The sequence below is a fragment of the Schistocerca americana genome, chromosome 1, assembly GCF_021461395.2.
Source record: "Schistocerca americana isolate TAMUIC-IGC-003095 chromosome 1, iqSchAmer2.1, whole genome shotgun sequence".
Lineage (NCBI taxonomy): Eukaryota > Metazoa > Arthropoda > Insecta > Orthoptera > Acrididae > Schistocerca > Schistocerca americana.
In genome coordinates this window covers 236,843,866-236,867,465 of record NC_060119.1, presented here as the reverse complement: position 1 = coordinate 236,867,465, position 23,600 = coordinate 236,843,866, and the positions used below count along the sequence as shown (strand labels likewise).

Below are 23,600 nucleotides of genomic sequence, written 5' to 3'. Positions count from 1 at the left end.
TTGCTTGTGTGTATGAATTGTGTGTGTCTCTCTTTGACTGATGGAGGCTGCAGCTGAAAGCTTTATATAAGTGTCTTTTAATTGTGCCTGTCCGCAACTTAATGTGTCATCTTTACTGTAAGGAGCAATCCGTCTTTTCCTACATTGTTGATATTTTTTCCATTTGGTCAGAAATATTTAGAAATGAATTTTCATCATGTTTGGATAATGCTAACCCATGCCAACTTGAAAATAAAGTTGGGTACTAAGTATGCTCTTGGAACACATAATTAAACATAAAATTAATAAGATATAAAATAAATTTTATTTAACCATAATTTTTATTTATTTATATTTGTTTAGATGTAATTTCTGTGTTTTGAATCTACTAAAGACCATTTCTTTTCAGTGTTTCATATTTTCAGTCAGGGTGTAACTTTCAGTGATATTTGACACACTGCCAAACCCAATTCTTTTGTTTTTCATTTATAGTTAGCAACCCATAAAAGTTTTGTTAATTTAACAGCTTTTTGAGCTGTGTCATTAACCAGTACTCACCAACTAACTGTCAACTTTACTTATAAAAAGAAAATATGGGCACATGTCTAGTTGCAGATGAGAGACTAGCATCTCCACTTTTGATTGATATGGAAGTGTCTATTGTTTTATTTGGGAAGAAGATACAACTAAACAACAAAAAGAGAATCAAAGTGAAAGCTTAATATGGAATTGAAAGTACATTGAACCTTTTATAATTTGGCAAATATTTCCAGGTAGGAAGAGACATATCTTTTCCATGTGCAAATTCTCCCTGTCTGAGGTTGTTACCATTTTGAATTTGATAAGCACATTGTTATCATCATCATCATCATCATCATCATTGAAGTGCAATAAGAGTGGTAATTCCTTTCATAAGTACCTAATGTGCCTGCTAAATTTATTCAGGTCTGTTTTAGGCAGTTCTGCACCTTTCATATCATATCATTTTAATGATTGTAAGCAGTCCTGTATTTATGGATGGGCCACATGGGCCCCGACCCAGGACAATAAATTCTTAGGAGTGGAAAAATTTTGAGCAGAAAATTTACATACATTAGAAAAGGGGGGGGGGGGCAGCAATGGTTGCCAGAATTCTTATTAGTGAAAGGGAAATCATAGATAGACACATGGAGATGTGCATAATGCTGTTGGCAACTGCCTTGTGATGTTTTTGTGTGATTAGGCACAGATCCATCAGATTTAGAAACAGAAGCTCTGATGTAGTGTGGTATCATGTTGGAGGTTTTATTGTTGTTTGTATGTATTTCCTACTGTTTTATTAATATGGTGAAGTTCTGAGATAAAGTAAACGTCAATATGGATGGTAGAAAATATTTCAGTGTCACAGGCTACAGAAAATTAGTTGAACAAAAGAGGAGGAGGGAAAATGAAGTTTTAGATCATATGTCAAAGTTAACTCATTTCTCATTAACAAAGGACTAGATTCTGTACCTGCAAATTCTTCATCTCCTGACAACTTGAAACCGATAAATGATTTACAGTGGAGTGGCATTATCAACACAAGATTCACGTAAGTGAATCTGAAACTGATAACCAACATACAAAGGACTTCACAGCAAGTGAACTGTAGCTAGGCTTCAGGAAGTTTCATCAGATTTTACAGTTGATGAAGATCCCTTCTTTTGGGAAATCAGGGAAAAACATTAGATTAAATAGTACAAAATGGAATTAAACAGAATAGAAACTTTGATTTCATAAAGTCAGCGTGAGCAATGATGGTCGGTTTCCAAGGACTTGTTTGACGGGAAATTGTTGAATGAGACATTGTGCAACACAACTATTTGATTTCCTCTCCCAGTCAGGTGTCACTTTTCTGTCACCATGTAAACTGTTTGGGGACTCATCCCAGTTCAGTACAAGTTGCTTTAGTAATTGGAAACACACTAATCAAAGGGTAACTGAATATGAAAAATTCCAGTGCACATCACGATTGTGTTATAAATTTCAATGAAAGCGGAAATACTCTATGTAGAATCGGTAAACAATTTATTACTCAGTCACAAGAGAAGTTAAGTATTGGAGGAATGTACTACAAAGGGTAGTGGCTATAGTGGAAAAACTTCATTCAAGGGGCTTGCCATTTCATGTAGATGAAGAACAGTTTGGTTCCTTAAGAGATGGAAATTTTATGATGTGTTTAGATCTGACAGCTAAATATGATACATTCTTAGCAGGTCACATACCCAAGTAAGCAAACCTGGCTAAAGGAAACACCTATTATTTAGCAATTAGCACTTATGAAGTAATTATAAATAATGTGGGGAAGACTGTCACAAAAGAGATCATAAAGGAGTTAGTTGATGCAAAATATTTCTCCATTATTCTGGATGCTACCACTGATGTTCCACACTGATCAGTCAAGTTTCATTTCACGATATGTGAATAAAGATGATGTACCACAAAAATGGTTTGTAGAGTTTATGAGAGATGCTGGGCATACTGGAAATGAATTGATTGATGCAGTATTTAAGCTTCTCAACTCCCATGAATTAGATATTATCAACTGTCATGACCAAAGTTATGCTACTCCTGCAAATATAGTGGGAATCTACTCTGGCCTGTAAGCCCAAATCAAGTCCTTCAATCCATTGGCATTTTTCATCCCCTGTTCCACTCATTCCCTGAATCTGGTGGACCCAGTGCAGCCACATGCTGTAACATAGCTACCACATTTTCTGACCTGCTACAAAAATGTATTATTTTTTGGGCATCAATGGAACTCTGGAAAATTCTACAGTCAATTTTTGAAGGTGGAAACTTTAAAGTCTCTCTGCATTACAAGATGGTCATCTCAAGAAGCAGCCTGAAAAAGCATAAATGCTAACTGAGACAAAGTCAGTAAAGCTTTCAGGTGCATTACTGAAGAGAAAAGCAAGAAAGCTATGATTAAATTAGAACCAACAGGGATATTGCAAAAGCTTAGCTCTAAAGATATTGCATTCATGGCTACAATGGAAGGAGTATTTTGGAACATTTCAATGTAGTGAGTACAACACTACAGTCAGAAGAAGTTGACATACCTGCAGTAGCGAAACTTCATACTTTACTTCTAACTTTCATAGATGAGACTGATAGTGTCTTTTGAAGTGTACAAAAAGTTGGGGGAGAGTGAAACGGAGACTATACAACTTGTACAAATCAATGAAACTGAAGAAAAACCTGTGAAGAAACAAAAGAAGTTCCTTGGTGAGGGAGTCTCAATCAGAAATTGAAACTGTCATTTTCAAATCTGGTGGTGACATACTGGAGACCTATTATTTTACTCTATTGTACAGACTATCCAGAGAGCTTAATAAGCACCTTGATGTCTACAAAGAGTGTTGTAAAAAGTTCTCATTCTTGCCCAGTTTGATGGAAATAGACACTGATAAAGTCTATGACACTTCAAAACAATTGCAGCATGTTTACTCAGTCAGAGGAGTCTTCTGGAACAGAACATGTCTATCTCGAAAGCTTCCTTTTGAGTGCTAAATATGAGAAGTCCTCCTTTGCCTGTCTTAAATAAAATACTAAGAGAGAAATATCTGTTTGATATTCCTCCAAACATCAGAATTGTGCTTCAAATTTATTTGAGCATACTACAAACTGCTCTGCTGAATGATCATACTCAGTTCTTTGGAATGGTTAAGAACTACTTGTGTGCTTCTCAAACTTGGAGCATTTGAATCACCTTGGTGAACTAACAATAGAAAACGGTCTGACTGTGAAACTAGACTTTGAGGATGCGATACATGTTTTTGCAGATAACATGACAAGAAGAAAGCCATTGAACTACTGACATTCTTTGTTGTTGCACTTTTCTTTCCCCTACTGAGTTATACTTTGTGTGTATGTCTGTGTGGTTAATAACACTATGTTTCCAAATTTTGGACATGCTGCAACCAATCTTTATACTCTGAACTCAAAGTTGCTTACCATAATTATAAACAAAGATGATTTGACTTACCAAATGAAAGTGCTGGCAGGTCGACAGACACACAAACAACCACAAACATACACACAAAATTCAAACTTTCGCAACAAACTGTTGCCTCATCAGGAAAGAGGGAACGAGAGGGAAAGACAAAAGGAAGTGGGTTTTAAGGGAGAGGGTAAGGAGTCATTCCAATCCCGGGAGCTGAAAGACTTACCTTAGGGGGAAAAAAGGACGGGTATACACTCGCGCGCACACACACACATATACAGACACAAGCAGACATATTTAAATACGTCTGCTTGTGTCTGTATATGTGTGGATGGATATGTGTGTGTGTGCGAGTGTATACCCGTCCTTTTTTCACCCTAAGGTAAGTCTTTCCGCTCCCGGGATTGGAATGACTCCTTACCCTCTCCCTTAAAACCCACATCCTTTCGTCTTTTCCCTCTCCTTCTCTCTTCCCTGACGAGGCAACCGTTGGTTGCGAAAGCTAGAATTTTGTGTGTATGTTTGTGTGTCTATCGACGTGCCAGCACTTTCGTTTGGTAAGTCACATCATCTTTGTTTTTAGATATATTTTTTCCCATGTGGAATGTTTCCTTCTAATATATATATATATATATATATATATATATATATATATATATATATATATATATATATATATATATATATATATATTTTTTTTTTTTTTTTTTTTTTTTTTTTTTTTTTTTTTTTTTTTTTTGACGGTTTCCTAAGTTTGTTATTGGGGGAGGGGGGAGGACAAAAAAAATTATTGAGCCTTTTGGCATAACATTACCTAAATATGGGGCCGACTGTACGAACATTTGATTCTGATTAGGTGCTTTGACAGCTGCACTTCACAAGAGCCATGGTTTAACATAAATTACTTCGATAAGCTATGAAACAGCTTTTAAAGCAGTTTCATCTGCCATGCACAGTTTTATTTCTGATCATAATCAGAACATTTGTAGACAATAAATTGCTCCTGCCACTCACTTTGCTTGAGGCACTGCAAAAAGAGATCAGATTTTTAATTTCTTATTCATATCTTCTCCAAGAAATATAACAGAGAGCTCTATGAGTTCATAATTAATCACTCCTCAATAAACATTTTTGTAGTTTATTAGCACAAAATTCAAGAATGTCTTTGAACTCTGAAGCATTAAAATGATTTCCAAGTAGTTCTTGCCACACTGAACGGATAGTTTCACTTCTTGTTTGTTATAAAACAAATGGAAAGAACTTGTTGAACTGAGGTTAATTTGTAACTAGTTATCTGATGTTCACTGTCCCTTTTAAAAACACACAAACCTTGCCACTATGCCATAATGTTTCTGTAATGCCACATGCACAATTGAAAGCTAGAAATGCACTGACTAAAGATTTATATAGGGTCACGTATAAGTGCAGCATCATGTGCAACAAGCTGGAACATGTTCAAATTCGAGTTAGCATGAGATTACAGAATCCAGATGACACAGCTTATGAAGCGGCTATTGAAATTGAATAAGTTGTGCTCGGCAGCATGTTCTGTCACTAGGTGGTCAACTCTGACCTCAGCAGAGGCCATTAATTTGGGTGTATAGTTGGCTGGTGGCCACAAAAGAACATAAATCACAGCAGAGTTGATATGATATATGACATGACTGTTTTCACAAGTGGCACTGCCTGTGGTAGGATAGGACATTCCTGTGACAGAATCTGCTTTGTGCATGTGCTGAGCATGCGTGCATAGGGCAAAGTTTCAAACCTTGGTCTTACACACAGATATGTCACAAGAATGGACCATGACATTTCATAGATTGGATGGACAGCAGATTACCGTTTTGGGAGAGGTGGGAAGAAGTGTTGGTAGGATGTTCCACGTGTCCTGGACTGATGGTAGGTAGCTTGGACCCCAGGTTAACTTCTTCCATTAAAGGGCTTGTGTGAATATGGCAAGAGATCTCTTTGCAGACTAGTTTGGAGAGCTGTGTCTGTCTGTGAAAGCCTTAGAAAGAACTTTAGAATACGGGGCAAAACATTGCTCATACTGTAGATTCAACATTCACAGGTGACCACACTGTATGGAAGATACTTTTTAGTGTGGATGCAATAGTAGCTGTCAAATTAGAGGTACTGTTAGTGTTTAGTGGGCTTGACATGGACAGAGGTTTTTATGGAGCCATCAGAGAGGTCCATGTCCGGGAAGGTTGCTGGGCTGAGTAGGATTAGATGAAGCTAATAGGAGAAAAAGTGCTGAGGCTGTGGAGCCATGAAGATAGTGTGTGTTGGCCAGATCATGAAGATATCATCCAGGTTCAGATTATGATAATATCATCAGTGAACCAGAACCAGTTAAGGAATTTAGCATATTGGTGGTGCAGGAAAATTTTTCTCTGGATGGCCCCTAAATAGGTTGCCATATACGCCTGTGACATTTTTTTCTTCCCCAAAGAAGAAATAATTATGGGTAAGGCTACAGTTGGTAAGGTGTAGGAATGTGGTGGTGGGAGCCAGTAAGATAGTGGGAGAGTGTTCAATGCTACCAAGTCCATGGGTATCAGGAATTTTGATGTATAAGGAAGTGGCATCAACTTTGATAAAGAGGGATCCAATTGGTAATAGGGTGCAGATGGTTGAGAGATTATGAAGAAACTGGTTTGTGGCCTTGATATGGGGAACTTGGGTGTGGGTGATGGGTGGGAGGTGTTGGTCAACAAGACAATTAAAATGATTTTCCAAATACTTCTTGCCACACTGAACAGATAGTTTCACTTTTTGTTTGTTATAAAACAAAACAGCAAGAACTTGAGGTTGATTATGCAAACCCTTTCCTTGGGAGCACGGTAACCAGGATACATTTATGGACTTTGTTAAGCAAGTAAAAGGTGAATGTGCAGGGAATAGTTGGAATGAGAAAAGAGATGGGTTCTGGGAAGATGTTCTGGGATGAGCCCAGGAGTTTGAGTAACTACTGGAAATAATGCTGGACTTCTGGAATGTGATCACTGAGGTAGTGCTTATAAGAAGAAGATGTAGACAGTTGGTGGATACTTTCTGTCAGGTAATCAATGTGGTACACAACTACAGTGGTGGAGCCTTTGTCTTCAGGGAATGTTACCAAATTTGGATCAATCTGAAGGTTATGTATGGGTTATCTCACCTCCACCAAGAGGATTTCTTCCTGGAAGGAGGCCTGTGTAAACAAGGTGAGGCCAGAGTAATAGTAAGGAATTCATATGAGCAGATAACTAGTGGGTGGATGGGCACTAGTGGGGGAGATCAGATCGTTGGCCAGATCACCATGACAGAATTTGTGTGTGGGGCTGAAGATGACATATTTGGAAAGGACTGAAACATTTGTGAAATTGAGATTTTTGCTCAACAGATTGACAACAATGTTTTTTTGTTTTTTTTTCTTTTTTTTAAAAAAAAAAAGTTCTGATTGTTGTGATGTGCTGTGAGGGAGTACTGGTAGGATGTGGCAGATGTAATAAGTTAATAAGGGCCGCCCGGGATTAGCCGAGCAGTCTAAGCGCTGTAGTCATGGACTGTGCGGCTGATCCCGGCGGAGGTTCGAGTCCTCCCTCGGGCATGGGTGTGTGTGTTTGTCCTTAGGATAATATAGGTTAAGTAGTGTGTAAGCTTAGGGACTGATGACCTTAGCAGTTAAGTCCCATAAGATTTCACACACATTTGAACATTTTTGAGTTAATAAGGCAGGGCCTGGGTGCTAAGAGGGATTGGTTTGGTTTAGTGTGCACTATAATTATTTATATTACATATATATTCAGACATTGCAACTGTAATTTTTTTTACAGAAAGTACTGCAGCACTGACATCTACCACAACACCCACAACTGCAAGTCTGCCAGTATTACCACCATCCACAACCCCTGCACCTCCAAGAAGATGTGCAGCACTTGAACTAGAGTACTGCTCAAAGATGCCGTACAACAGAACATCTTATCCAAACATCTTTGGGCATAAGTCGATACAAGAGGTGCGTGACAACATCATCGTTTTCAGGTAAAATATTGTCAAGTTGTTATACTTCTTAATTTATTTTTGTTAATGGCACAAAGAGGAAGCTGAGTTTGCAAAGTTTAAGGAATGTGGCAGGGGAGGGAAACAGGAATATTGCAGACTAAATCATTCCTGTGGAAATTAATAGGCGCAACATTCACTTAGATTGTCAGACATTGGAATTCATTAAGCTTACCATATATATAATTTATAGTGACTAGACTAACTGAAATGAACTCATAATATCACTTATCTAAATAATGCCCCCCTACACCAAAGAGAAGCAAAAACTTATCTTGGTTGCCATATAAAAAAATGAGATGTTAAATCCTGAGCTTTCAAAGTGGTTCATGCATCAAAATAAAAACAGGAAATAGAAAACATAAATGGATCATGCACAATGATAGGAAAAATAGTCCAGAAAATGATGGGGTGGCTTGACTGACTCATAAATCAGATGACTTCAGCATACCTAGTAGAAATTTCCAAGAACAAATAGTGTGCAATCATTTTTGAGCCCTCCAGACACTTGGGGTACTGTATAAATAAATACACCATGTGATCAAAAGTATCTGAACACCCCCAAAAACATATGTTTTTCATATTAGGTGCATAATGCTGCCACCAACTGCCAGGTAATCCATATGAGCAACCTCAGTAGTCATTAGACATCACGAGAGAGCAGAATGGGGCACTCCGTGGAACTCACGGACTTCAAACATGGTCGGGTGATTGGGTGCCACTTACGTCACATGTCTGTACACGAGATTTCCACACCCCAAAACATCCCTAGGTACACTGTTTCTGATGTGATAGTGAAGTGGAAACATGAAGGGACACATACAGCACAAAAACGAACAGGCCAACCTCGTCTGTAGACTGACAGAGACTGCTGACAGTTGAAGAGGTCATAATGTGTAACAGGCAGACATATATCCACACCATCACACAGGAGTTCCAAACTGCATCAGGATCCACAGCAAGTACTATGACAGTTAGGCAGGAGGTGAGAAAACTTGGATTTCATGGTCGAGGGGCTGCTCATAAGTCGCACATCATGCTGGTACATGCTGAATGACACCTCGCTTGATGTAAGGAGTGTAAACATTGGATGGTTGAACAGTGGAAAAATGTTGTGTGGAGTTACAAATCATGGTGCACAATGTGGCGATCCGATGGCAGGGTGTGGGTATGGCGAATGCCTGGTGAACGTCGTCTGCCAGTGTGTGTAATGCCAAAAGTAAAATTCAGAGGCGGTGGTGATATGATGTGGTTGTGTTTTTCATGGAGGGGTCTTGCACGCTGTGTTGTTTTGCATGCCACTATCACAGCACAAACCTATATTGATGTTTTAAGCACCTGCTTCCTTCTCACTGCTGAAGAGCAATTCAGACATGACGATTGCATTTCTCAACACGATTGAGCAACTGTTCATAATGCACGGCCTGTGGCAGAGTGGTTACACGACAATAACATCCCTGTAATGGACTGGCCTGCACAGAGTCCTTACCTGAATCCTATAGAATACGTTTGGGATGTTTTGGAATGCTGACTTTGTGCCAGGCCTCACCGACCGACATCAATACCTCTCCTCAGTGCAGCACTCAGTGAAGAATGGGCTGCCATTTCCCAAAAACCTTCCAGCACCTGATTGAACATATACCTGCGAGAGTGGAAGCTGTCATCAAGGCTAAGGGTGGGCCAACACCATACTGAATTACTGAATTCCAGCATTACTGATGGAGGGCACCATGAACTTGTAAGCCATTTCCAGCCAGGTGTTCGGGTACTTTTGATCACATATTGTATTCATTAGGCTATCTGCCATTAGGAACATGGGTGAACTCAATGGCTGTGATATGACTTTCAAATAATAGAGCTGAGCAATCAGTCATCCTTTTCTTGCAGGTTTTATTCAGGAAATCAAGTTTTTGGCTAGTGCCTAGCCATTATCAATGCACCATTTCATAGTATCAATGTATGTTCTAGTACATTACTTCCCTGTTGGTTGGGTGTCTGCCACAGTTATTTCAAGACTACTGTATAATCATTATACAGTAGTGTTGAAAAACTGTGACAGACACCTGAACAACAGAGGACTGATGTATTAGAACATGCACTGATACTATGAAATGGTGCATTGATAATGGCTAGGCACTAGCCGAAATCTAGAATTTGACAAATAAACCCTGCAAGAAAAGGACGACTGATTGCTGTGCTCTATCATTTGATAGTCAAACATTTTTATGATTACATACTGAACTCCTTCCTTCCCTTGGCTAAAGCAGAGTTATATACAGTGTATGTTAATTTGATGTATATTTATGTATACGAAAAAGGTTATTAGCTGCAAACTGTGTTTATAAGAATATAAATGTACTTCATGGTTGTAGTATGTATATCCATTTGTCTAAAAAGATTTGTACTAGGTGACTAGGGTGGAAATCAAATTTGTCTATGTTACATATTCCTGAGAAATCAATACTTTTTTGCCCTCAATTAACATTTGTTTTAGAATATCGTCAAGAGTCTTTCATGACTGAAACTAAAAAGTAAATTAGTGTTCTGGTATTTTCATTTCCAAAATCCACTGCTATCTCATAAAGCATAAATCATTATACTTGGATACTTGAAAAATCAATAACATTTTACTTTCATTTAATGTTAATATGCTTGCATAAATTTTATATTTCCATTTTATTCATTTAGTTTTCCTATTTTGTGGTCTGAAGCTGAAGTATCTCAACTAGGTTTGAATATTTTGGGAAGTATTTTCAGTAAAAAAAAAAAAAAAAAAAAAAAAAAAAAAAAAAAAAAAAAAAAAAAAAAGAAGCTTGAATGGGCTCCCAGTCTTCACAGAGTCAAATTTTAATTATTGGATTTGGCAATGTTAGTGGCAGAAGGCGGACAGATGCCCTTCCCAACACCACCCCTTTCACCCACCTGCCAGGATGGAATTTGTGTACTGCTACTGTACATCTAGTGTTATCCCATGGGAAAGTGTGCAAATGTTTTATAAATGTTTGTGAATCATGTAACTGAGACAGGATGGAGGTATGAGACCAGTATTCACCTAGTAAGATGTGGGAAGCTGCCTAAAAACCAAATTCAGACTGGCTGGCACACTGGCCCTCATTGTTAACCCACTGGGCAGATTCGAACCAGGGTTGGTGCACCTCACTGAATCCCAGAAGTGGATTGCTAATTGCATGCCTATCCAGAAGGGTCCTCCAAAAGAGATTATGAAGCATATGTTTCATTCTAAAACTAATGCCATGGAGAATACAGTTTTGTTCCCTATTGCAAACATGTTGTATTGTGGGTGATTATATGTGCTCATATGATACAGCAGCCTCATAATACTTGGGTATAGGAATACAAAATGGAATGATCATATAGGTTCAGTGGTAGGTTAGACATGTAGCAAACTTTGGTTTACTGACGGGATACTGTGAAAATGGAGTCAGTCTACAAAAGGAGGCTGCTTATAAATCACGTGTATCTCATCTTACAAATTGCTCAAGTACACATGCCCCACACCAAATAAGACTAACAGGTGATATTCAATGCATACAGTAAATATCAGCTTCAACAATCACAGGTTTATTTGGCCCTTGCTGGAGTGTCATAGAGATGCCGAAAAAATTAAACTGGCAGACAGATGTAAACTACCCTGCAAAAGCTTACTTACACAATCTTTGAAGAACTAGCATTAAGTGAAGAGTCTAGAGCTCATATGTATCATTCCCATCACACAGAGATTGGAAGGACAGTATTAAACTAATTACAGCATGCACAGAGTTATTTGAGCCACATGCCTGACGCCATGTAGACTCATGCCTAATAACATGTGCATGGCCTGGCAGTGAACCATCCATCACTAACAAAGTAGCAGTCAATGTGTTAAGCAATCATTCTCTCTGAACTCCATACTCTATTGGAATGCGAAAAAACCCTAACACATGGCACCATGCTAAGTACAAAGTGTTACCCAAAATATCCGAAAGTTTCATTGTAAAAATCAGAAAACTATACTTACTTCCTAATGTCCTCCAGCACCTTCAAACCAGTCACCTTGTGCATGTATGCAACTATCCTAGCAGTGTTCCCATTTTTGGAAGCACTCCTGTAAGTCCACAGAGTGAAGGGTGTCCAGGACCAGTTGCGATTCCACTCGGATGTCTTCAGACGAGTCAAAACATCGCCCTTTTGATGTGATTTTTATCTTTGGGAGCAAGTGGAAGTTGCTCAGGTCTAGGTCTGGTGAGTAGCATGGGTGAAGGACTGTTACCAAGTACTTTTTGGCCAGGAAATCCTTCAAAGTGAGCAAGGTGCGTTGTCATGGTGCACCAACCTGTCTTCCTTTTTACACAACTCTGGGCATTTGCACTAAACATTTTCCCTCAGTCACCTCAAAATATCACAGTGGAACTGCCTGTTGACAGCCTGACCAGGTGGAACAAACTTCTTATGCGCTATTCCTCAAAAGTCAAAAAAAAAAAAAAATATCAGCTTTGACTTCTTGCTGCTGCGAACTTGTCGAGGTATTTTCAGCCATTTTCCATTGTGATGAGTCCTGCTTCATTTCAGGGTTATAATCATAGACACAAGGTTCATCACCTTTTATGACTCTGGATAAGAATTTAGGACACACTCAAACTTTTTGTTGCAGCTCAATGCATTTATGAATTCAGTTTTCATTGGTCGAAGCTGAGAATGTGAGGGACAGACTTCACTGCAATTTGTCTCTGAGTTCAGTTCATCAGCTAGAATTTGTCTATGTGTACTTTATGACAGCCCAAGTCTGTTACAAACATTGCAAATTGTTTGCCTACGGTCTTTGTCAATCACATCATGTGCATTCATGATCATTTCCGGTGTTGTACAATTTGACAGTCGATCAGAATGTTTGTCATCTTCTGTAGATTCTCAGCCTTCCTTGAAGCAATTCCACTCAAATGTTCTTGCTTGACTCAATGCACTCTCACAAAATGCCTCTGTCAGCATGCAGTGGGTTTAAGTTGCAAAATCTGATGCAAAACTGTAACTCCTTCACATTACCCACTTCACAATTTTGAGAAGCACTGAAACATGTCCTGACAATATTATGAAAAGGACAAATTGCTACTCACCATATAGCGGAAATATTAAGTCACAGGCAGGCACAACAAAAAGACTGCTAAACAAGTAAGCTTTTGGCCAACAAGCCTTCTTCTGATTTAGACAAAACACACACACACACACAGATATATATATATATATCAATATAATAGAGGGAAACATTCCACGTCTGCTTGTGTCTGTATATGTGTGTGTGTGTGTGTGTGTGTGTGTGTGTGTGTGTGTGTGTGTGTGTGTGTGTGCGAGTGTATACCCGTCCTTTTTTCCCCCTAAGGTAAGTCTTTCCGCTCCCGAGATTGGAATGACTCCTTACCCTCTCCCTTAAAACCCACTTCCTTTCGTCTTTCCCGCTCCTTCCCTCTTTCCTGATGAGGCAACAGTTTGTTGCGAAAGCTTGAATTTTGTGTGTATGTATGTGTCTGTTTGTGTTTCTATCGACCTGCCAGCAATTTCGTATGGTAAGTCACATCATCTTTGTTTTTTATATATATATATATATATATATATATATATATATATATATATATCACACACACACACACACACACACACACACACACATATGCAAAAGCAGCTCTCATACATATGGCCACTGTCTCTGGCTGCTAAGGCCAGACTGCAAGCAACTGCACATGATCCAAGAAGCAATCTGGATGGGGGACGGGGATGGGGAGTAAGGAAGAGGCTGGGAGGGAACGGGATAGTAGGTAGCAGTTAGGGATGGTAAAACGCTGCCTTTGGGAGCATACAGGGATGAGGTGGAGAGAGGGTAGGGCAGCTAGATGCAGATGGGAGGTTAGTTTTACAGTGGAAACACTCTTTTGCCACCAACCCTATAAATCAGACTCAACCAAAGACTAATTTTGAACCCTGCCTGATTCAGTTCACTCCTCCATCCAACTATGATCCATCCCCACTGCCCCCAAATCACCTCTGATTAACTTTCCAAAATTTCTTAATCTCCAACCTTGCCACATCATCATACCCCAAATCCCTCAACATGCAAGCCAACCTACATTCACATAAAGAATCACTATCCACTACATAAAAACTGATCCTGATCTTATAATCCTACCTGCTGACAAAGGCTCCACCACTGTTGTTTTGAACTGCAAGGATTACTTGGTGGAGGGACTCTACCAGCTGTCAGATTTGCCCACCTACAGACCCTTCCACAGTGAACCCATTCCAGAAATCCAGCAGGGTCTCCAGTCTTTCCTCAAATCTTTAGGCCCATCCCAGAACCTCTCCCCGGAGTCTATCTCTTTCCTCGCCCCTACCACTCCCTGCACTCCTACCTTTTACATGCTTTCTAAAACCCATAAACCCAATCATCCAAGATACCCCATGCATCTGGTTACTGAAAGAATCTCTGCTCTCATGCACCAACATCTTCAGCCTTGCCACCTCCCTTTACACTAACATCCCTAATGCCCATGATCTTGCTGCTATTGAATGCCCGACAGATTCCAAACATACAGACTCCTTTCTGGTCACCATGGCCAACTATATCTTTACCAACAATTACTTCTCTTTTGAAGGGTGCCCACATGGCACATACTATCTGTTTGTTGCAGGATTCTCGAACATATTCTCAGTTTGAATATAATGAATTTACTTGAGACAGAGAAATTGCTGTCCATGCATCAGCACGGCTTTAGAAAGCATCGCTCCTGCGAAATGCAGCTCGCCCTCTTTTCACACAATATCTTGTGAACCATGGATGAAGGGTATCAGATGGATGCCATATTCCTTGACTTCTGGAAAGAGTTTGACTCGGTGCCCCAATGCAGACTCCTAATTAAGGTACGAGCATATGGGATTGGTTCCCAAATATGTGAGTGGCTTGAAGACTTCTTAAGTAATAGAACCCAGTACGTTTTCCTCAATGGGGAGTGTTCATCAGAGGTGAGGGTATCATCTGGAGTGCCCCAGGGAAGTGTGGTAGGTCCACCATTGTTTTCTGTCTACATAAATGATTTTTTGGATAGGATGGGTAGCAATGTGCGGCTGTTTGCTGATGATGCTGTGGTGTACGGGAAGGTGTCGTTGTTGAGTGACTGTAGGAGGATACAAGATGACTTGGACAGGATTTGTGATTGGTGTAAAGAATGACAGCTAACTCTAAATATAGATAAATGTAAATTAATGCAGGTGAATAGGAAAAAGAATCCCGTAATGTTTGAATACTCCATTAGTAGTGTAGCGCTTGACACAGTCACATCGATTAAATATTTGGGCATAACATTGCAGAGCAATCTGAAGTGAGACAAGCATGTAATGGCAGTTGAGGGGAAGGCAGATAGTTGTCTTCGGTTCATTGGTAGAATTTTGGGAAGATGTGGTTCATCTGTAAAGGAGTCCACTTATAAAACACTAATACGACCTATTCTTGAGTACTGCTCGAGCGTTTGGGATCCCTATCAGGTCAGATTGAGGGAGGACATAGAAGCAATTCAGAGGCGGGCTGCTAGATTTGTTACTAGTAGGTTTGATCATCACGTGAGTGTTACGGAAATGCTTCAGGAACTCGGGTGGGAGTCTCTGTAGGAAAGAAGGCATTCTTTTCGTGAATTGTTACTAGGGAAATTTAGAGAACCAGCATTTGAGGCTGACTGCAGTACAATTTTACTGCCGCCAACTTATATTTCGCGGAAAGACCACAAAGATAAGATAAGAGAGATTAGGGCTCGTACAGAGGCATATAGGCAGTCATTCTACCCTCGTTCTGTTTGGGAATGGAACAGGGAGAGAAGATGCTAGTTGTGGTACGAGGTACCCTCCACCATGCGCCGTATGGTGAATTGCGGAGTATGTATGTAGATGTAGATGTAGATGTACTATGCCAACCTGTTCATGGGTCATCTAGAGGAACCATTCCTAAACATACAGAATCCCAAATCCCTTGCCTGGTTCAGATTCATTGGTGACATCTTCATGATCAGGATCAAAGATGAGGACACCCTGTCCACATTCCTCCAGAGCCTCAACACCTTCTCCCCTATTCACTTCACCTGGTCCTCCCCAACCCAACAAGCCACCTCAAAGATGTCTCCATCAGTACGTCTGTCCATATCAAACCTAGCAACCATCAGCAATACCTCCACTTCAACAGCTGCCACCCATTCCATATGAAGAAGTCCCTTCCATACAGTCTAGCCAACCATGGCCATTGCACCTGTAATGACAAGCAGTCCCTCTCAAAACAAACCAAGCATCTCACTGAGGCCTTCACTGACCGTAATTACACTGTGATTGTACAAAAACAGATTATATTATATTATTTTGAGCATTTCCTCATTACAGAGGCTTATTTCCAACATAATAAGTTACTCAGAAATTACAATACAAAGAATAAAAGTTCTTAAACTATATTTTCAAAATATTTCTCCAGGTGTTTTGATCTTGTGTGTCCTCTTCCTCTGCGCCCATTCTCCATATTGTGTGCTGTACATTTTGGAGCCAGGTGGTTATAGGTCGTCCTCTTCTTCTTCTCCCCTCTGGTCCCCACTCCAGTATCAATTTTGGTATTCTGGTTTTCTCCATTCGTCATACATGCCCATACCACTGTAATTTCTTCCTATCCGTTATGTCATATATTCTTTCTTTTATTTCCATTCTCCTTGTTATTTCAGTGTTCCTTATCTTTTCTTTCCTGGAAGTTCTTGCCGATCTTCTCCAGAAGTCCATCTCTAGAGCTTGTAATTTTTAATGTGCTTCAGGTTAATTGTCCAGGTCTCCGTTCCATGCAGAACCACACTCTCTAATATGGATTTGTATATTAATTTTTTAGTTCTGTTCATTACATTCCTGCTCCATAAGACTGAGTTAAGCATCACAGTGACCTTCCATCTGCTACTAATACTTTTATTCATTTCTGACTGATTTTCCCTTGATTTCTAAAATGGATTCCAAATAACAGAAAGTGTTTATCTTTTTGACTTTCTTTCCTTCAATGTATAGCTTATCTGAATCATTAGTCAAGTATTCTGTTTTTTGGTAATTAATCTTCAAACCCCAAGTTTTGTATGCTACTGCTAGTTGATTGCACATATAGTTGGCATCCTCCCCAACTCTCCCATCACCCACCACCTCCCAAAGTCCACTGTCCGGCCACAGAGGAGCATTCCCCTCATGACTCAGTACCACCCAGGACTGGAGCAACTGAATCACATTCTCAGCCAGGATTTTGACTACCTCTCATTGTTCCCTGCAATGAGAAATGTCCTACCCACTATCCTTCCCACCCCTCTCACAGTGGTATTCCACCACCCACCAAATCTATACAATGTCCTCGCCCATCCCTACAAAACCTATGATCCCAACCCCTTGCCTCATGATATCTCTGATATCACACCACCACCTACTCCAGTCTGGTCACAAGCATCTCCTATCGCATCATAGGCAAGGATACTTGTTAAACCAATCTTGCGATCTACAAGCTAAGCTGTAACCATTGTGCTGCATTCTATTTGGGCATGACAACAAGAAGCTGTCTGCCCATGTGAATGGCCACTGACAAACTGTGGCCAAGAAATGTCTGAACCACCCAGTTGCCGAGCACACTTCCCAACGTGATGTTTTCCCGTCTAACTTGCTGACTGCACCTTGCTACTCTACCCTCTCTCCACCTCATCCATGTATGCTCCCACAACCAACATTTTGGCCTTCAACACCCCTATCCTGTTAACCCTCCCCCTCCCGGCCTCATACTTTTCCCCACCACCCAGATTGCTTCTCCCATCACACACAGTTGCATGCAGTCTGGCCGTGTCAGCCAGAGACAGTGGTCATGTGTGACAGAGTTGCTTTTGCATGAGCATGTGTGTGTCTTTTGTCTAAATCAGAAGACGAATTTTTGGCTAAAAGCTTACATGTTTAGTAGTCTGTGTGTTGTGCCTCTCTGTGACTCAACATTTCTACTATATAGAAGTAGCAACCTATCCTTTTCATACTCGTGCACCAAAGATGATGCAACTTTGTGCCGCAGTAACTAAGACATGTACCTCAAGACATCTAGTGTCAGAATGTCATATTGCTACTGGTTTGACTGGTACACTGAAATTCTCGGATATTTTCGCTAGCACCTCATATTTATTTATTTTCATTTGGTGTAGGAAATCATCTTTAGTACTTGTTGTTGTTGTTGTTTTTTGTGGGAAGAGACCAAACTGTGAGGTCATCAGTCTCGTTGGATCAGGGAAGGACGGGAAGTTATTTAGGGAAATCACGGAAAACCTAAATCAGGATGGCCGGACGTGGGATTGAACCGTCGTCCTCCCGAATGCGAGTCCAGTGTGCTAACCACTGCGCCACCTCGCTCGGTACATTGTTTGTACATATGATATAGGACATGTACCGTGTGCCATGCCCTCCAACATGTTTTACAGAGTATTTATGCAGGTGTGGTCTGGTGTGATATGCATTTCAAGGATATTTAGAGAGAGTACCAGGAAAAGCTTCCAACTGACAGATCTTTCTGCAGCTGCTCAAGAGACGACTATATTAAAAGTACGTGGACTAAGACGGTATTCGTTTGTGTTCCATTGGTGGCAGTTGGACAAGTTCAATGTCAGTAACAATAGTTTTCAGCTACATAATTCAGAGTGCAAACAAAAGAAGAAATTAGAGTGATGAAGAAAGTGTCTATATAAGGAAAACTACATGAACTGCTTCAAGACTCCAAAGCAGTCAAAGCTTTTAAAGTCATTTGCATTGGTGGTTGATGTTTCCTGAAACTAATATTTGCAAAAACCTTTTATTGTGACAAAATCATCAACAAATTACAGGTTTCAGCAGTTTATTGTTAAGATGCTATTGTAATTTTTTCAGACTGTATTTCATTTATATGTGACACTAATATTTGCAGTAAACAATTTTTCTCCATAAACAATTTTTAACCTCCTCTGTCCTGAGAAAATTTTTATTTAAATTTTTTATATTTGCTGTCATAATTTGCTTATTAGCAATACTAGAAACATTATTTTTAGTTTTATCAATGCATTATTTATTTAAATTATCCACCTGCTTATCTGGGTGGTAACGTGCTCGCCTCCCATGCAAGCGGGCCTGGATTCGAATCCTGGCTGGGTTGGAGATTTTCTCCATTCGGGGACTCGGTGTTCTGTTGTCCTCATCATCATTTCATTCTCATCTCTGGCACGTAAGTTGCCCAGTGTGGCATCGACTGAAATAAGACTTGCACTTGGCGGCCAAACTTTCCCGGATGGGACCTTCTGGCCAACAATGCCATATGCTCATTTCCATTTTTTTATTTAAATTACTACAAAAATACATTTTATTGTTACAAAATTATACCTAGGTATACCTACTGAACAAAAGAAAAGTAGATTAGGAAAAAAAAATTCAGAATACACTAGGTCTATCATAAACATTTACTTCTGAAGACAAATTTAATTCGTTTAATCTTCACGGCTCGTGATAAAGCTTGAAGTAGTTGCGTGTATGTTTCAGGCAGAGGAAAACTTTGCAGGTGGAGCATCTTGTGTGTGCCTTATTAGCTGAACACCCCGGAAATCGACAGCGATTTTTGGTAACCTATTGAGGAAATTCTGGTAAATGTAGAACATTTTTGGTTTGAAGGGCATCAGGAGGGTGATCAGCTCTAGATTTTGAATGCTTTGGTGCTGGATTTTCGAAGACAGGATCATCATCAGATATCACTTCAGGTTTGCATGTATGTCATAGAGATTCCTCATGCTTTTCTCTAAACTGGAGGCAGTCTAGAACGTCATTCTTCAATGTACCCAAGACAGCTTGATGACGTCTGTATTCTAGCCATGAAGCACAAATAGCAAAATCAATGAAGTGCGTAATCACTCTTACAGTCCACTTCCTAGTTCTGGCACTTATTCTATAATAGCTGATCAACCTGTCGAGAAAGTCAACACCTCTTGTATTTGAATTGTGGGTGCTTACAATTGCGGGATGGTCCACTTGAATGGACTTTTTTTCTTTCCTGCACCAGCAGCGATATTTATCAACTGGATTTACACCTTCTCTACTGGACATGACGATAACAGGGCGATTGTTGAACCACTTCACTACACAAACTTGGCCACCACTTCTCACTGACTGATCGATGGATCCCCTACCATTTTTCTTCATATCCTTGTCCAATGATAGTTTGGAAGCTTTTGGAATTCTGTAGTTCTGTAATGTTCCAGTAGCTTGACACTCAGCTACACCGTGCAATTTGTCTAAAAGCAACTCCAATGTGAAATAACGGTCCATATAAATGGTCACTCCAGGAGGAACAGTGGCTGACAGTTTTATAACAGCTTTTCCACCTACATCCAAATTTTCATATTTAATGTCAGTCACTTTAGGATCACCTTTTTTCCCCTGGTAAAAGAAGAAATCTAAAGGAGTGTCATCAGTTACAGCCAGTACAAAATTCTTTAGTCCACAAGGGTTAGGTTTCGATTTTATGACTTGTCTTGCTGTACTGTGACTCCAAAATGGTATCATATGTTCATCAACAGAAACGTTAGTGGGCCTGGGGTTCAATCTGCAACCATTCCATACATTTTCAAGAATAGGTTGTGTTTTCCTAAATTTATTATTTTGTTTTACTTTGAGGGACACTTCATCATCATCAACAAGTTGCAGATGTTTTCTAATTGTAAAATATCTGTCACGGCAAATTTTTTTAGCAATACCTTCCACCCTAATCTTTTTGGTCCAATACATCCTAATCCTAGGATAGCACAAGTATGACATCATCACTGTTGCAGAGATAAACATTTTCATTTCATCTACAGTACATTTCAGATCTCTCACAGTATACTTAAGATATCTTCTGTTTGTGTATTCGGTAAGGGTGCTAAAAATATTTTCTGGTACACATTTACTCACATAGTCATGAGGTGGTAAGTTCACACCGACTGCCACTTTTTCCTCAAGTCCAGGTGCAGGTGGTAAGGGGGAAAAACCCAGCTCCTTCCAAAATGTCCTCTCGGTGGTAGACTGACTAGAGCAGATTCTTTTAGACCTGCTATCATTCCTTTCTTCATCTTCATCACCATCTTCATTAGCTGTATCTAATTCATGTTCATTATTTACATGGTAATCTGGATCTGTGCAGATATCATCATCATCATCATCATCATCATCATCATCATCATCATCACCACCATCACCATTGTCAGAGAGCTCCAATTCATTAACATCTCCATCAAATAATTGATTTACATAATCTTCAAATGCCATTGAATCTGAAAAAAATTGAAATTAGGCCTAAAAATTGTAAAATTGTTCACCTGTTCATTACAATTTCCTGAAACATAATTAATATTAATCTAATATTCACCACAGAATATAAAATGCACAATTAAAATATTATTTTGTTGACAAATCACGTTATACATTACACTAAGTCCTGATGTCCCCTACAGAGTGCACTCGAATTTCAATACTTTTTCAAAGACTGTTGTAAAATTAGTAAAATTATAATTTTAAATAATTATTCTCTGACTATTCATTTGCATGATCCCATATAAACTATATTGATTAAAATAGGCTAAAGTAGTAATAAAATACTTAGAAAGAGCCTCTCCTCTGAAAACATGCTTTCTTCTGTCAGCCATTTTCTATACTGCCTGGCAACAATGCGATTCAACTCCACGACGATGAACTGCTGTTGCATGAAGTGCTGCCATCTCTGAACTTCCTTCAAAAACACTTTTCAGCATTTCCAATATAATACGAGTTTGGGGCAAATAATGCTATATGTTATGTCCCCCTTAGGGGACACCAGGACTGAGGAGGTTAAAGACAATCAACTTCTGCAAGTGTAGTTTACTAAATTTCATTAAACTGTAACAACAGAGTTATTTCATCTTTTTATTCCAACTTTTCCTACACATTTCAGTGTTCAATAATTTTATAGAAATTGAAAATAAATCAAATGTTTTCTCTGGTGGTGTATGTGACTGAGCTGTCAGCTCGTAAGATTCTTCCCTGAGCAGCACTCTTATTAATTGAGCACAGTGAAATAATATGTCATTTAGTACCATAAAACCTGAGAACAAATAACTTTATTATGTCACACAGTGTTTCCTAGCACTCTCCCATTTTCTCCACTTTGCCTGCATCTACAGGCGCTGACTCCTTTGGGCCTGAGGGGGCCCCGAGACCCTCAAAAATTTTATTTTATTTTTATTTTATTTTTTTTTTGGGGGGGGGGGGGCGGGGGGTGGCAGAGCCCACCCAATAATTTAAGAAAATTATGCTTTGTAAAATCACAAAATTATGTTGGAATTTTTTATTGTCCTTGTTTGATGATAGTTACCTGTTAAAATACATTCAGTAGTGAGTTAAAATAAATAATTTTTATGGTAGTAAGCAGGTTAACTGAAAACAAGTGGTGTGAATCATGATACTGTTACGGTGCTGAGGGCACACTTAGAATTTGTCCGAGTGCGCAAACCTTCTCTGGCACTGGTGGCAAGTGCTGCGGCAGCAGCAACATTAAAAGGACTGGAGCAGAAGCTCCTGGAACCCTTCACCTCACATCGCCTTTACGCTTGAAGACATTGCGACACTGTGGCTATATAAAGCCCACCCTGCTCTCGCAGTCATTCAGTGTGGATAATTTCATTCAGAATTAAGTTTGCAATGGATAAATTTGTTACCAAAAATGCGTGCTTGGAAGTTGATGATACTGCAAGTCAGCCTCCAACAATTATTGTGTTGTCAATTTCTTCATCATCTTCAGGCAAGAACCACACACAGCTGAAATGTGGACAATCTTGGTTGAACAAATATACATGGCTAGAATATGAAGCATCTACTGAAAAAGTTTTTTGCAAATCCTGGAAAGAGGCAGATGCAAAAAATCTATTACAATTTTCTTCAAAAAGGAAGATGCATTTACTTCCGTAGGGTTTTCTAACTGGAAAAAATCTTCGGATAAATTCTGTCTTCATGAAAATATGTTTACACTTAAAGAAGGTGTTCTGAAACTAAATCCTATAAGTAAATGAAGTGTGGCCTCCCAGTTGAATGAACAGTTAGATAGTGATATGAAGAAAGGCCATTAAGCTCTTGAGACAATTTTTACTACCACGCAATCTCTATGCCGACAAGTACTAACAATTAAAGGGCACGGAGATGGAAACTCAGTTTTTTTTCAATTGTTGGAACTACAAAAGAATGACATACCTGACTTTAAAGATTGGCTTGGGCATTCGGAGTATAAGTGGATGCCCCAGGATATTCCAAATGAGATCATTGATCTACTAGGAAAGTCTGTGTTGATAAAGGTATTGGCATCAATCATGAAGATTGAACATTTTTCTATTACAGTTGACAAAACAAGTGATTCTTTGATTCATGAACAAGTGTCATTCTGTATTCATACTGTCGATGATTCCTTAATCATCAACGAAGACTTTATTGGCTTATACGAGACCCCCAACACTGAATCACAAACTCTGTTTAGTATTTTAAAAGTCTTTTTGCTTGTCTTGATTTCTCAATGGATAAC

General features: G+C 39.4%; 1 protein-coding gene across 1 annotated transcript in view; it reads left to right on the top strand.

Annotated features, from left to right (window-relative positions):
• The window catches only part of LOC124622426 (atrial natriuretic peptide-converting enzyme), a 276,927-nt gene that overhangs the window by 191,177 nt on the left and 62,150 nt on the right, over nucleotides 1–23,600 (top strand). The window contains exon 5 of the mRNA XM_047148159.1: nucleotides 7,765–7,972. Coding sequence (XP_047004115.1) covers nucleotides 7,765–7,972 — 208 coding nt within the window. The remainder of the gene's footprint in view (nucleotides 1–7,764; nucleotides 7,973–23,600) is intronic.